At 28.6% G+C, this 16185-nt stretch overlaps 5 protein-coding genes across 9 annotated transcripts; 3 read left to right on the top strand and 2 right to left on the bottom strand.

Annotated features, from left to right (window-relative positions):
* Positions 1 to 326: 326 nt before the first annotated feature.
* Positions 327 to 2423, bottom strand: Endos (endosulfine alpha). The gene is made up of 3 exons (XM_083049229.1): positions 2038 to 2423; positions 1429 to 1545; positions 327 to 1312 (listed from the first exon to the last, which is right to left on the bottom strand). The coding sequence occupies exons 1-3, from the start codon at positions 2077 to 2079 to the stop codon at positions 1139 to 1141; spliced, it is 333 nt and encodes a 110-aa protein (XP_082905355.1). The 5' UTR covers positions 2080 to 2423; the 3' UTR covers positions 327 to 1138.
* Positions 2424 to 3560: 1137 nt separating this feature from the next.
* Positions 3561 to 9778, top strand: Letm1 (Leucine zipper and EF-hand containing transmembrane protein 1). 2 transcript variants are annotated; one of them, XM_083049055.1, is made up of 8 exons: positions 3561 to 3778; positions 4295 to 4746; positions 4831 to 5001; positions 5290 to 5604; positions 5680 to 6159; positions 6331 to 6771; positions 6959 to 7378; positions 8000 to 9778. In XM_083049055.1, exons 1-7 carry the CDS (start codon positions 3718 to 3720, stop codon positions 7361 to 7363), a joined length of 2325 nt encoding a protein of 774 aa, XP_082905181.1. In that variant the 5' UTR covers positions 3561 to 3717; the 3' UTR covers positions 7364 to 7378; positions 8000 to 9778. The 2 variants fall into 2 exon arrangements, with proteins under 2 accessions (XP_082905181.1, XP_082905180.1); XM_083049054.1 differs by lacking the exon at positions 8000 to 9778 and having other exon boundaries at positions 6959 to 7909.
* Positions 9779 to 9822: 44 nt separating this feature from the next.
* Rala (Ras-like protein A) lies at positions 9823 to 14501 on the bottom strand. Of its 3 annotated transcripts, none has more exons than XM_083049048.1 (6): positions 13986 to 14123; positions 12736 to 12855; positions 12335 to 12543; positions 12020 to 12194; positions 11451 to 11567; positions 9823 to 10784 (listed from the first exon to the last, which is right to left on the bottom strand). In XM_083049048.1, the coding sequence occupies exons 2-5, from the start codon at positions 12838 to 12840 to the stop codon at positions 11451 to 11453; spliced, it is 606 nt and encodes a 201-aa protein (XP_082905174.1). In that variant the 5' UTR covers positions 12841 to 12855; positions 13986 to 14123; the 3' UTR covers positions 9823 to 10784. The 3 variants fall into 3 exon arrangements, with proteins under 3 accessions (XP_082905174.1, XP_082905175.1, XP_082905173.1); XM_083049047.1 differs by lacking the exon at positions 13986 to 14123 and adding an exon at positions 14379 to 14500 and having other exon boundaries at positions 9824 to 10784; XM_083049049.1 differs by lacking the exons at positions 11451 to 11567; positions 13986 to 14123 and adding an exon at positions 14379 to 14501.
* Positions 14230 to 15303, top strand: LOC145942389 (uncharacterized). 2 transcript variants are annotated; one of them, XM_083049052.1, is made up of 3 exons: positions 14230 to 14370; positions 14783 to 14929; positions 15167 to 15303. In XM_083049052.1, the coding sequence occupies exons 2-3, from the start codon at positions 14822 to 14824 to the stop codon at positions 15266 to 15268; spliced, it is 210 nt and encodes a 69-aa protein (XP_082905178.1). In that variant the 5' UTR covers positions 14230 to 14370; positions 14783 to 14821; the 3' UTR covers positions 15269 to 15303. The 2 variants fall into 2 exon arrangements, with proteins under 2 accessions (XP_082905178.1, XP_082905177.1); XM_083049051.1 differs by lacking the exon at positions 14230 to 14370 and adding an exon at positions 14509 to 14701.
* Positions 15292 to 15743, top strand: LOC145942388 (peptidyl-tRNA hydrolase 2, mitochondrial). Its single transcript, XM_083049050.1, has one exon. The coding sequence runs from the start codon at positions 15292 to 15294 to the stop codon at positions 15703 to 15705; it is 414 nt and encodes a 137-aa protein (XP_082905176.1). The 3' UTR covers positions 15706 to 15743.
* The last annotated feature ends 442 nt before the right edge of the window (positions 15744 to 16185 follow it).

Below are 16185 nucleotides of genomic sequence, written 5' to 3'. Positions count from 1 at the left end.
TTTATATTAAAGCTTTAGTTGAACTATAATATTAATTGAAATTATAAACTATAATATTAATTAAAATTATAAAAATTAATTATATAATTAAGTAAAAAAAATGTAATATGATTCTTCTTAATTGTACATATATTTCGTCTAACAAAAAATAAACAATGCTGAAACAATGTTTAAAGTAAATACATCAATGTATCTATGTCAATGTTGTGAAATTTGAAATAAAGTTTTAAAATAATAAACTCTTTTTTGTGCCACAATAAATGTCAATTGTAATTACTAAATCAATTATTATGTAGTGGCAAGGTAAGAATAAATAATAAAGAAAAGATTTTTTAGTTGCAATATATTATACTAAATATGGTTTATATATATAAGCAAAATTGTAGTTACATTAAAATTTTTATATTCATTTTACAAATTTTCATAGTAAATATACGCGAGATTTTTCATAAGAAAATAGTTTTACTAAGCGCATCACAGCAGCTTTGGAAATGCAGATCTGTGTATCTTACCCTCAATCTTATCGTGCACAAGTGGATTACAAGTTATCATAATTATATGTCACAAAGACAAGTTCTTATATTATTAATGAATATTGGATTCTTATTATACTCATTTACTTTCTCACATTTTCAATGTAAATTTTTACATGTACGTGCATCTAAGATGCATATTTATTGCTGGCTAACAATATAATCTGAATATATTCCTAATTTTTTTATCTTTGATTTTTTACTGTGTATCAAATAAAATACTTGAAATAAAGGTATCTGTGAATAATTTATCAAAATGTACTAATATGTAAAAATCAAATTTTTAAGCTGAGGGAGAGAAGTAGTAACTTATTTACTCGCATACATTATAAAACTTAGATACCACTGTGGCACATTTATAAAGAACACCATTTTTATTATAATATTACAGATGCTCTTTTAAGAAAATAAGCAGCTAGGAAATAATCGATTCGCTAAAGACACGAGAATTTTATGGTACTGTATATAAAATAATTCAAGAAATATTTTTAAAAAAATGTCAAACACATGAGGTTTAAATCTCCAATTATTTATAAGGAACCATATTACTCTAGCATCCAAATATAAGACTAATTAACAAAGTATAGTTTAAAAAATGATCAATTTTATGAAGATGTTGTTGATGTATTAAATTTTTGTTGTATGATAGACGTTTTTCGTTGTGGTACTGTCTCTGGTGTTGGTATAGCGTCTCCTGTTGGCAGAACACCAGCTGGCTTTGGCTTAGCTGTGGATTTTTGTTTTGCCATTTGATAATCCCCGGAATCAAAATATTTTTGCTAAAAGCGATGTAATCATTAACCATCTTAACAAAGCAGAGAATTTTGAAGAAACAACTATTCCTATAATATTATAATATCAAAATTCTAGATAATGTTAACAAGATGATATTTACTCCTTTGGCTAGTCTTTTTTGCAGAAACGCAGAATGACCACCAAATGGTCGACCAGCATTTGGGAATTTTGCTTTTAGCTTTGCTTCTTCCAATTTTTCTATATCACTCGATGACAACTACAATAAAATTGAATGAAGATTTGTTTATTATATGAACACAACTGTTCCGTGCAAGCAAAATTTTTATAAAAAACTTATTATTTATGGCTTAGTTTGTACTGAAAATTATATTAATATATAGTACTGTATTTATAATTATTTTTTGCTCTGTTACAGTTATTATATTTATACCTAGAAATTATTATATACAAATAATTTACACATTGATATTTACCTCTATCTAAATATGTTGTGTGTTTATACATAATAATGACAAAAATAGAATTAATAGAGGAGTAGAAGAATAAAGATGTTCAGTATAGTCTATCGATAAATAGAACAATGAAATAACTTAAATAATAAAATAAAAAAATTGTGTCATCTTTTTAATATTTTCCAGTGTAAACAAAAAATATTTAATATTTTTGCGATACATTATATTATGACAATTTTCTTTTCTTTTATGCCATTTTAATCAATTATTGTCCGATTGATGAATCAAATTCTCACCTCCGCAGTCGGACTCTGCTCGTTTCCTTGATCGTCGCTCATCGTTGTAAATTTTGAAACACCACTCGTCAGTGATCGCTTCCTTTGGAGGGGTGACCAGTTACCTTCCAAATACTAATTTCGACACTAACGTATATAACATACACAAGCCAAGTGAGAACGGCGTAATAAGGATGAGATGCTGTCAGCACTCTGTTTTTTTCAATTAAATTTTCTATCCCAGACGTTTCTTCGTCACGCTCCTTTCTTTAGCCGACAAAGTGTATTACACCTCGAGGAAACAAACGACTGTGACGAGAACGCTTTCGTGTTCGCACTCAAAAACAGCGACGCCGTCACCTGGCAGGGTCATATGATCATATGTTTCCCGATGGCCGTTACATCTCGCGCCAACGGGCGAGTTTCCATTATCGCACGATTCAATCTAATTTTCATAGCCACACACCTGCGAGATAACGAAATCGAGTTGAAAGGATTCAATTTTTAATGTAAAATGAAAAATTCGAAATGCGTAGCGGACACATGTTACGTGCCCGTCGAGTAGTTTCTAATTAAACAATTCATGAAAATTGGTGCTAATTATCATCGGCGTCCGCAAATTTGCTCCCCTTGGAATCAGTAGAAAGATTTAAGGCCCTTGCACAATGCTAGGCGATAGCGATAGGAATAGCGATAACGATAGAAAAATATCTATTCTCTGTTCTTATTGGTGGAATAAAAAATATTTACCAATAGGAACAGAGGTTAGATATTATTCTATCGCTATCGCTATCGCTTAGCATTGTGCAAGGGGCTTAAGGCTCCTGGGTGCTCACCGCGGCCATATTGGATTGTGACGTCAGAGGCGAGAAAGCACACGCTGAAATTCTTAGATGCCATTTTTTAATGAAAAGATATTTCGATTAAACAGCACTTCAGATGGCTTTAGCACACTCTTAAAAACCCCCCGAAAACTATCCTTTTCCCTTTATAATCAATCAACATCTGTAAAATGATCGAGATATCAGACTTTGACATGCGGAATGACTGTGCATGTGCAAAGACCAGACGGACTGGGTTTCATAATATTACATTTTACAGCTGTTGATTGATTATAAAGGGGAAAGAATAGTTTTCGGGGTTTTTTAAGAGTTTGCTAAAGCCATCTGAAGTGCTGTTTCATCGAAATATTTTTTTATTTCGAAATGGCATCTAAGAAATTTTAGCGTGTGTTTTCTCGCCTCTGACGTCACGATTTCGACATGGTCGGAAAGGAGCCAGGAGCCTTAAGCATATTTAATTTAAAAAAATTAAAATAACAAAAAATTAAGAACAAAAATAAGAAACAAAAAAAATTTTAATCGTGTCCCTCTGGCAGAAAAAAAAGCTTAGATTTGACGATGAATGGGTGAGAATTGACAGAATGGAAATATTTCGAATCGTTTGATGACCAATCGGGAGAAAAGGAGCAAAGTCTTCTTTATTCCGATTGGTCGATTCGAGTAAAGTGTAGAGTTTCTCATCTCATCTCTCTCTCTCTTCAGTGATCATCTAAGTACCGGTGATATCAGAGTACCAGCTACCAGCTGATCTTTGGCTCTAGCTGCTAAGTTCAAAGTGGACGTGTGATGGCCGTGACTTGTCGCGAGACGATATAACGATTTCAAGAAATTTTCGACTAGAAAAAATATATAATACATTATGAACAGCCTAATTCATACGAAGACGATGATAACCGGCCGTCCCGGTGGAGTTATACGACGTGTGTATTACTTCATGTCCTATTATAGATTAGACATACGATTCTGTAACACTTGTAATACTTGTGTTATAGATAATGATAGATCCCATTATATTATATGTACACATATATCTACAATATATATGTGCAAATCCTGCATCTCGTTTAAATCGCTTGGACGTTCTCTCAAATTTTCATATTTTATTATAATTCATTATTCGCTATTACATAGTAAAAGAAAAAAAGATGTAATCATAGGTTATGTCATTGTCACATGTTTCATATTATTTACGATATTAGTTTGTATTTATTGAAAAAAAGAACATGTGACGCCTCTTTCATCACTCTGTTTTACGATTCTTTGTAAATTTATTAACAATTATTTTATTTTGTTAATTATTAATAATACAGACAAATTCGTGTTTATTATTATAACTAGATTTTAATTTGTACTGAAATAAATGATCTATATACTTTTGCTATTGTACAATAATATTTCATAATTATAAAATAATAAAAAATCTATGATTGTTTCAGGATACTCCCCATTTAAATTATGGTACACGACCAATCATACAATGGGTGGTGTAGCTCTAATTTATACAGGTTTGAGGGATCCAAAAAGATTATTGCTGGAATCCACAGTGTCACCAGCATATATTAATAATTTAACCCATCTACATATTCGTACACTTTATATAACTCCTAATTGGATGGGGCAAGACTCATCATCTAAGGTTGAAGAGACAGTGAAAAATATTAAAGAAGAAAAAGAACTTAAAGATAAAATGGCAGAAACTGCCACAAAATTAAGTTGCGAGCAGCCAAAAAAAGCTATTGCTAAGGTTACAATATGGCAAAAAGTTAAGGGAGAAATATTACATTATTATCATGGATTTCGGTTATTAGGACTTGACATGAAGATTTCGGCAAAATTAATCTGGAGAATTTTACATGGAAAAGAACTCACTAGAAGAGAGCATCGTTTGGTATGTTGGGCATAATAATTGTTACATAAATTTTATGTCACGATATAATACTAAGATTTATTAAATAATTATTTCTTTCAATAGCTGATAAAAACAACCGGAGATATGTTCAGATTGATTCCTTTCTCTGTTTTTATTATTGTTCCATTTATGGAATTTTTACTGCCGGTAGCAATTAAATTATTCCCCGGTATGCTACCTTCTACTTTTCAAACAGCAACTGAAAAGGAAGATAAGCTTAAACAGGCTTTAAAGGTATGAAAATACTAATTTAAATTTATAATTAAATATAGAATATATTAGTAGGGCCCGGATGTTCGGGCGATTTCTCGGGTCGCGCGCGGAGCACCACTGCGTGCAGGAGACCCGACGCCCGCCGACCGCATAATATAATATTAGATATATATAATATAAATATATTTAGAATATATTTAGTACATGTGTAAAAACATATATACATATATATATATTATATAAATTACTATAAACAGCAGTTACAACAAGAAGTTAATAAAAAATATTAATAAATATTTTTATAAACAGGTAAAAATAGAAATGGCAAAATTTTTGCAAAAAACATTGGATGAAATGGCAGTACAATCGTCAGATCACAGATCTGAGAAAGCTAAAGAATTTGCAGAATTCTTCTATAAAGTGCGAACATCTGGTGCTGTTGCGACTAATGAAGAAATTATGAAGTTTAGTAAACTTTTCGAGGATGAAATTACGCTGGATTCTCTATCACGGCCACAATTAATTGCTTTATGTCGTGTGTTAGATGTGCAAACACTTGGAACTACTAATTTCTTACGATTCTTACTCAGAATGAGACTAAGAAGTCTTACTGCAGATGATAAGGTAAATATTTGCAATCTTCTTTGTAATTCTTTTAGATTAGTGCAGCTAAAAATATTTAAAATATTTTTTTGACAGCTAATTGAAAAAGAAGGAGTTGATAGTCTAACTAGAACTGAATTGCAACAAGCATGCAGAGCACGTAGTATGCGTGCTTATGGCTTGCCAGAAAATAGATTAAGGGAACAATTATCACTGTGGTTAGATTTGAGTTTAAATAAAAAGGTTTCACCTTCCTTACTGTTATTATCGCGAGCGCTTATGATACCAGAAACAGTGCCTATGTCAGACAAGCTAAAAGCAACTATTTCGGCCTTACCTGATACGGTTGTGGCTCGTACAAAGGGTGCTATTGGGGAGAAAGAAGGTAAAGTGGATCATAAAACAAATATTGAAATTATAAAAATGGAAGAACGCAAGATCGAAGAAGAGAGAAAGGAACAGAAAGAGAAAGAAACTGAACCACAGCCTACTATCTTGGAATCTAATGTAAAAGAAGGTGAAATTACTACTACAGATGTCAAAGTTTTAGAACAAGCTTTGGATTCAATTGGCAAGGTTAGTAAAAATATACATATATATATACATATCTCTTTGATATATATATATATATATATATATATATATATATATATATATATATATGAAAGAGAGAGAAGTAATTCTCTTTCTCTTTAATATTTATAGAATTTCAAAATATTGTGTGTGTAATCTCATGTATATTTTTAGGACAATAAAAATATGGCTGTAGAAAAAGAAGAAATTAAGGAACTTAAAGAAGAAATGGCAGAATATCAAGAAGATATTAAGGAATTGAATCAAATTAAGGCAGAAGCAAAGGGTCAAGAAGATATAGAGAATATTAACGTATCAAAAGGTGCTAAACGGCTATTTAATAAAGTAAACAAAATGATCTCGAAAATGGATGCCGTTTTGTCGGAGCTTGAACAATCTGAGAAAAAAGTTAAACAAAGAATAGAGTCATTAGGTCCTGATGAAAAACGGGATGCCAAAGATGTTGAAGAATTAGTTAAAATAGACGAATTGGTTGCATCTATTAAGCAAATACAAAATATACCCGATGAATATCGATTAAAACGCATAGCAGAAATTTTGGAAAAAATTGATGACGATCAAGATGGTGCAATTAAAATAGAAGATGTCTTGAAGGTATAAGATAAATTATAAACTTTCATTAATTATAATAAATATGCATATGCATATATAATCTCGTAATTATGATTAAATTACTCATGCATATATACAATATAATTATATATATAATTATATAAATTCTAATACTCTAATATTATTTATTAACAATATACTTTTTATATTAATTAACAATTTTTTATAGGTCATAGAATTAATAGGAAAGGAAGATGTTAAATTAAGCAAAGAGCAAGTGGATGAATTGATAGAGCTAATGGATAAAGAAGAAGTATTGGAAGTAGAGGAACAAATGCAAAAATCGATAGAAAAGGATCTTAAGGCATCCCAGGAGGAGGATAACATAAAAGCTATACATAAATCTACAGTTCCGGCTACACCAGTGACAGTTGAACCAGGATTTGGGAAGGAGGAACTAGTAGATGATACTGTGAGAGACACCAGCAAATCCAACACAGGTCCGTGTATCGAGGAAGGCAAACAGAAATCTGCCGTTTTAAAAAGTAATACCAAATCTGACGAGGTCAAAAATTCTCCACTTACATCAGGTCCATCAACAGCAAAAAAAGCGGAAGGTTCAAAACAACTGTGATCAACGCACAATGAAGTATGAATTAGTATGTGTAATTATATTAAAGCAATATTTTTATTGACGTAAAGCTCGGTATGGATTTTCGTCTGTGTATCCCGCACACATTTTCATTTTTGTGTACGAAAAGATTTCCGACATTATTTTCAGCAAATAGAACGTATAATGAAATAGAAACATTTTATACAAGAAAAAGATGATTTCATCAATACAATTGTTATTATATTATTGATACGTTGTACATAAAATATGTATATGTGGATATACGTAACACATTTGCTGTACGAAATATTTACTAACATTTAATTATCCTTAATTTCTTATTTCATTATATGCAGACACAAAAAACCCGAAATTTCTCATTAAAGACTGTGATGCATTTAACAGCATCATTCATATTGTTCCCCTTAATCTGCAGGGATAAACTTATATTGATAATAAATACATTGTTAAATGTTATTTTTTCTGAAATTCATTGTCAATGTTACTTGTTTTAATTGCATATAGTTATATATATATATATATATATATATATATATATATATATATATATATATATATTTAACATTGACAATAAATTACGCAATAGAGAAACGAGAAAAAAGTATTTGATTTATAATTGCAGTGGTTTAATTTCAGTGCAAGTCAAGGTGATAATCATTCCATCTGTCTGAATTGGATGGTATATATCATTTATGAGATACCACTTTGAACATATATATCGTAATTCAGAACAGCAGCTTTATATTCCACATAGATTATCTTGCAATTTCAATATTGAATTGTGAAGCAAGATAAATGTGTGTATATAATTTACAATTTATTTTATCACATCTACAAAACCCATAGTCTACCAAAAATCTACTTATACTCCACATTTATATTCTATTGTTAAAAAAAGGGACAATGTAAAAATAGATAGTACTACATAGAGAATTAAATATACAGAATTTTGTCAAAAAGATATTTCTATGACAAAATGTAATGTCGATTTTGGGGCACTATATGTATATAAGAAAATAGAAAATATTGATTGTATATTTGCATTATAAATTTGCATCTATAATATATGTGAACTGGGCGTATATCATATCTAAGATGTATTATAAAGATATGAATTCAGCAAGAACACTCAGATTAATGTCTTTACTTCTGCGTATGAAAGTATATGTAATAAGAAAAAGCATGTATTATTTTTTTAAATTTTTATAGGATACTATTTCAAAACAGAAATAAAATTATAAATTCAAGTATCCTAAGATGCAAAGTTTTATAAAAATACTACATATTTCTATTTCATTTATAATATTTCCTCCACTTGTTTTTTCACATTTGATGTAGAGATAGTTAAGTTTAAACGAAAATTGTTTTTAATTTTTATATCCAAATGCAACTAAAAATCATATAATATTGTGTTAGAAGAGAAATTTTCATCTTGCATAAAACTTTAACAATATCAAGATTTAATAAATGCTTTGGGATTTGCTAATCGTCAAATTATTTGGATATAAATGAGTAGATAAATGACATGGTTGATAATTAATTAAAGTACATTGAGATTACATAAAATGGCTTTTAATTTATGAAAAATAGCATATTAAACATATAGAATTGCAAAGGTATATATAATGGTGTGAATAACATATAGTATGTGTATATATATAAAATCTGAATTTAAATGTTCATAAAACTCTTCTAAATAATCTAAAAATTTGATTGACCTCTCTCATTACATCAACAGTGAACACTTAAAAGGCACAATCAATATCAACAGTACAAAAGTATCAAAATTAAATACACAGGTATTTCACTGTCCTTTCATAAAAAAACCTATTATATGTATTTTGCATACATTAATAATCACTCTGTAACAGCTGTCAATTCATTTTTCGAAAAGCTGCATTAAAATTTGGTTATTATATATATCTGCATAAATGCGCCTCACGGAGGTAGTTTTTCTTTCTCTTTTGGATAAGCGACTTATAATTATACAATCAGTCTCTAATCACCAGTCTACCATGTTAAACATAAAAATTTATTTTATTTTATTATAGTTTGATATTTCAGATGTGCGAATATAAGTGCCGACAAGTGCCAAGTAATGTCATAAAATAAATCATTGTACTTAATTTTTATTGCAAAACTTTGAAATTATACATTAAGTTTTTTTATTAAATTTTATCCCGGATTTAAAACCTAAAGTTATTTGCATACAAAATGTGATCATCTTTTATAATAAAGTTTTATATATATATGAAACGTTGTATAAAAAAATAGAGAAATAATTATTAATGTGTTACGACTTGACTACTATAAAATTCACACTCACACACGTTCGAGATATCAAACTGTTATACTATAAAAGACTATAACGAAAATGACTATAAAATAAAACATAGTGATATATTAAAACTATGTGAAACACACATATATATATATATATATATATATATATATATAAACAAATATTACTTAATTTATAAGTTTTCGTTGCTTTACAGTGTTATGACTGATTTATATCCTATTTTTAATCTATATTAATAAGTTGCAATATATCCAAGATATTTAAGCTCATTAATACATTTTCATAACTTTTATTTAATAATTTTTAAACAGAAAGAGTGCTGAACTCATTGAAGGTTATACGTAAATAAGTAATGCAAAGAGATCAACTAAGAATGTAATTATTTTATTTCAACATGAATGTAATTACATTATTTGCACAAATAATATATCAAAAAAACAAATAATATTCATTTAGAAGATATATAAATATTATAGATTATATAAATATATTATTTACAGTTTCAATTTTCTCAAATATATTAACATTATGTTTCAGCACTCTAAGTAATTTTGCAAATAATCTTACACGCATTTTCACAATTTTGTGCTCTATTGTAAATCTTACGAAAATTTCCTCTTGTAACTCAAATTATACATTATAGGAATGTATTATATATAATAATATAAGACAAAAGAAATAATAAAAATGTATTGCTATTAAAATCTATCTTTTAATAATTTCGTAAAAAAAAAACATGTTCTTTGAATATTTTTAATAGAAAAACAGTTTTGTGAGAATATATGTGTGTATATATATATGTATATTAGAGTAAATTGTATATATGTGTGTCTTAAGAGAATTCGAATATATTCTGTATGTAATACAGTGAACAGCAAAGATTAAGAGTGTCAACTCACTGTAAAGTGTCAGAAAACTCTTTCATTTTTGTATAAATACAATTCTCTTATGCTTAGCTTTCAATTATAGGAGTTGAACCTTTCGTAACAAAAGCTACACACTGTTTTATATTTGTTATAGCAAGATGCAGCAATTTGTTTTCTTCTTACGTTCACTCCCATCTCCCTGGTTTTCCTGTGCCTTACGAGCAGCTATTGCTCGCATTAGATCAAAGAAAACCTGCAATGGAATAAATATATTTTAATTTACTTCTTTGTTTATATACAATATATATATATATATATATATATATATATATAAATTGATGTTCTGAAATCTGCACATATAATGATTAAAAAATGAAACAGATATAAATTTCTAACTTACAAGACAGAACATCATAACAATGTCATTTGAGAAAAAAAGAAAAAAAAGCATACATGCTTTGCGTAAGCTGTGACAAGTTTTACAGATAAACGTGTATATGTATATTATTTTTTTTTTATATTCGGTTTGCAAATACTTGTAAATAATTTTTTTTTAATCAATATGTATGTAATTTAAATATTTTATGAAATAAGTATCAATGTCAAATTTAAAGCAGAATAAAAATAGAGATATGCAATAAAACTTAATAACAATAATATTTAATGACAATAACTATATTTATAATAGTATCTATTAATATTTTCTAAAAAGTGATATGATAATTTGATCATCATTTGCATATCTATAATAGCTACTCAAAATCAGAGAACTATTAATACACATACATACACACATATTCTCTATATATTTTACATAGACACATCAATTTAAAGTTGCCAAAATAATAAATATTATAGCTCTACATATTCTCTTGTAAAAATATAAAATAAAAGTATGGTGCAAAAAAAACCAGCAAACCTATAGAATAATGCACTTCTTTTTCTTCCTCTTGGCACGGTCTTTACCTCGACCATTGCTTGCTGACTTATCTTCAATTTTGCGTGACCTTATTTCACGCATCAAGTCGAAAAATACCTGCAAATGTGCAATGGATGCTGTCTCAAAGCTTTAAGGCATATAAAATGTGCAATACAAAATAAATATTATATTCCTTATATTTGTAAAAGAAGGAAACAAGAATTGTGTGCACATAAGCAACAACACAACACATAAGTGACATAACAACATGTATAACATAGATTGCAGAATTAAGCTTATATAAAAATGCATATTTCGTGCAATCGACTCATACGCCATACATTACATTGGGAGTAAATTGAAAGTGAAAGCAACACAAAATATATGTGAATGCATCTACCAACTTTAACAATTTAACTACATAGATGGACATGTATATATGTGTGCATATAATGTATCATATTATATGCCTTATATATAGTAGTTTATAGTTAAATATATTTTGCATTTTGTTGTGTTCATATTGTATTGATATAAAATCTAATTAACAAAAAAAAAAAAAAAATTACCTTGTCCACATTTTCTTTTGTCTTAGCACTTGTTTCCACATAAGGAACACCCCATTGTTGAGACCTTGCTTGAGCTTCAGCTAGACTAACCTTCCTTTTTTCTTGTAAATCACTTTTATTTCCCACTAATAAAAATGGAATGTTCTCGTCATTTTTTACCCTGAGAATTTGTTCTCTATGGAAAAGAAAAGTTTTCTTTTGTTGGAATAAACATGGAATAAAAAGTTATGGAGAGAATTGCTATATACCAATATAGCACTCTCTTCAGTAATTAGATATTAAAGCTAATAAACAATTTTATTAAATTTTACTCACCTAAATTCTTGTGTAGCTTGGAAGCTATCATCCTCTGTTATAGAAAATACACAGAGAAATCCTTCTCCACTACGAAAGTAATTGTCTCGAATTGCTGCATAGTCTTCTTGTCCTGCAGTATCCAAGATATCTATTTGTACCTCCTCTCCATCTAATACAACTTTTTTTCTGTAGGAATCTGCTTTCGTAGGTTCATAATCTTCAACAAACTAATTTTAACATCAGGATTAAAATTTGAAAAATAAATTTTGTTGTAAATAAATAATGCTTAAAAACATTTTTTAAAAATATATTTATAAATACTTTAAAAACTATATAAAATATAATATAAACTGCATATTTGTTAAATCAATAATAACATACAAGTATTATATTTGCTATAAAAATATATTTGTTTTTACCTCATCATACATAAATTGTAACGTAAGAGCAGATTTTCCAACACCTCCACTCCCAACCATTATAACTTTATGCATTGCTTGGGTAGCTCCTGGTTTCTTCGACATTTTTGTGATAATTACCTTCAATTAAGATAAAGTAGCCATTAAATTCCACCACATTTTAAAATAATATAGTAATGGAATCTTGTTCTTTTTTGCAATAGTCAACACTTCTGGTATATAAATGCAACTGTTATAATTTGTTTAAATTTATCTACTAATAATAACAATTACTTTTATATATTGTATTGTAACAGTCTATGTATGTATTTCTATCATAAGAATAATTAAGTAAAAATAATAAAATAATAAATAATAAGTGATTATAACAGATATACATTTCTTGCATTTTTTAAAAACAGAGCTTTTTTTCATGATAATTATCTTAATTAAAGCAGAACAGGATTAACAATGGCAGGATGTGAGAATTATGTTGTCAGTGTGAGAAATCTAAGACTAGGGTCAAGTATATAATTCTATGTGTATCCATAACGTGTCTCATTTACTATATATAAAGAAATATATATATATATATATATATTTATATATATATAAATATATATATATATATATATATATATATATATATATTATATATTCATTTTACACTTAAAACAGATAATCTAAGATATATACTATTAAAATCAAGAAATTTTTAAATTATTATTTAATATTTAGTGTATTTCTTTCTTGTTAAAAAAGAATTTATATGTACTTATAAACATGAGATTATTATTAGTATCTCATAGAGATGTATGTCAATCAAATAAAATAGATTTTAAATTTCAGATGATATCATCTACATATATATTAAGCAAATAAAACTATTAAAAATATTAAGAGATAAACATTGTGACATAAATGCAAATAAGAAACTTAATAATCAGGAGTTTATTTTTAATAAATTAATTAATTATAAAAATTAACTAGTTCAACATACATATATATAATGCAATTAAACTCCAAATACACTTGTCAAATATTAGAAATGATGTCATCACACATTGCCATGTTATGGAAACCATAAAAAAGAACGTAAAATTCACTAATTGAATTAAACTGTACACACTGCAATTTGTTACTATTTAATTATTCACTTTGATTCTCGTCCACGTAAAAGATAATCAAACACAAGGTAGAAAACACAAAAAGAAAAAAAAAAAAAAAAAAAAATAATAGAAAGATGCACATTTCTCAGAAATTGCTCGTACCGTAACTGTGCTTCAATTCACCTCCTTTCTTTTCTCGAGATCTCTCACTTACGAGGGTAATTCGATACAGCAAAACGATTGTTATAAATAATTGCGACACGTAAGAATCCGCGTGATCGGATCGCTGCGCGAAAAAAAACCAGGCACAATTATCGAGCAGGGGGGTATCCCGATCGCGGAATAAGATAAATTAACGAGCTTCGTCGCGGAGTGTGTAACGTGAGTAACGAAGAAACAAGGCGGTGCCGTGTTTCCGGACGAATTGCACGAAAAAGCCGGACGCTATTCCGTCGACGTTAGAAATGATGGGACGCTCCGCGCCGACCTCCTGTCAAACTCCCGAGGTCCTGTCAAACGCGCGATGACAGAGGCAGGCGCTGCCGAGGTAAATACCTTTGAAAATCGTGCAAGCGGAATCCCCTCAACGATCCGTGCTCTTTCAGTCGTGTCACGCGTTGGTTTACTTTCACAGAGAACCGGTGGCTCTGACAGGTGGCGCCTCGATCGCGAATCATCGGACACAGACCTTTTTGTCAGAAATAGTACAGCGAATCGTATTCGTAATTTTACAATGATTTATTTTTAAAATACGGATAAATTGACGTCTCGCAAATGAGATTCAAATAATAAACTCGGGCCTTTCTCAGTCCTCTGATACGGTTATTATCTCGTTTCAATCTGCATAATCCAAGGACAGATAAGAGATAATTTATGAAGTAATTAACCTTCACATGCGTATCGCTAGAATTGTGTAAGTGATATTCATTTGATGATTTAATTATATATGATTATTCCAGCTGTATTAAAATTCGAATTCTAAGCATCGACATTATAATATGACTGCATCATCAAATGTTGATGTTGATACTGAAAAAGAAATTGAAGATCCTGTTGAGCGGATGCTAAAAAGAACCGGTTGCATGGAATTGCATTATCAAGTTCAAGTGCGTTAATTTATAAATTATACTAATATTGATTAAACTCAATTAAAGTCTCGATATTTCTTTTCTAGAAAATGTTTGTTATCGAAAAATAATTAAACTAATCCTAAAATCGACTGTTCTAAAATAAATTCTCTGGTTATCTTAGAATACAGTAGTTATCTAAAAATTAATTAAGCTAATCTTAAAATTAAGTGATTGTTGTAAATTAAGTTCTGATTATCTTAAAATTCTTTTCAGGAATGTATAGCTGAGCACCAAGATTGGAGAAAGTGTCAAAATGAAGTAAAAAAGTTTAAAGAATGTATGGCTGAGCATACAAAGCAGCAAAATTCAAAATAATAATAGGTATCTATAATTTAAAAATGCGGTTGATACATAAATATATCAAATCTTTATTACCTTCTGTTTGGAATGGACAGAATTGTAAAATGGTAATAGTGGTTCGATCAGATTTACCTATGGGAAAAGGTAAAATTGGTGCTCAATGCGCTCATGCTGCATTAGAGTGTTGTCGCCAGACCTTAAATAATGAAAAGAAACAACAAATGTTTAAATCTTGGTTACAAATTGGACAGCCAAAAATTGTTGTCAAAATACCAAGTGAAGAGGAGTTATTGATTTTGGCTGATAAAGCTCAACGCGCTGGTTTAATTACTGCCATAATAAAAGATGCTGGTAGGACTCAGTTAAAACCTGGTACAGTCACAGTTGTTGGCATAGGACCAGGATCTAATGAAGTTATTAATAGTCTTACATCAAGATTAAGATTATTATAAATGTATTTTATAAATAAAAGAAATTACACTGTTAAAAATGGATATTGATGATAATTTTCATGAAATCTTGGAGAAGCATACTAAAATATAGTTTAAATAAAATTTCAAAGAAGCAAAAATCTTTCAAAAATTATAACCCAGCTTCATTATATATACAAAAGCTCCATAAAACAATTCTACTTTTCTAATACTTAAAAAAAAAATTATAATTAAAACATTTCCTAAACCAAACAAAAATTCTTTATCCACAAATAAACTATAAATAAACTCTCTCTTTAGTATTCTTTATAAAATGTTGAAAATTATGTAATGCACAATTATTTAATCATTTGACACCAAAATGAGATTATAATTAATGATTTGATTTTAAAAAATAAATATATTCTATATTGTAAATGAGTCAATTTTTAAGAGTATTTACACTTCCTTACTCTGTGTATATACATGTATTCGTATTCATCTGTGTCTTGCAAAAAAGTA

This window comes from Prenolepis imparis, unplaced genomic scaffold (genome assembly GCF_030444845.1).
Source record: "Prenolepis imparis isolate NDT839.2.m4 unplaced genomic scaffold, iyPreImpa1.0 SCAF_11, whole genome shotgun sequence".
Classification (NCBI taxonomy): Eukaryota; Metazoa; Arthropoda; class Insecta; order Hymenoptera; family Formicidae; genus Prenolepis; species Prenolepis imparis.
The sequence above is the reverse complement of the archived record's forward strand: the minus strand, read 5'-3'. Positions and strand labels throughout refer to the sequence as shown.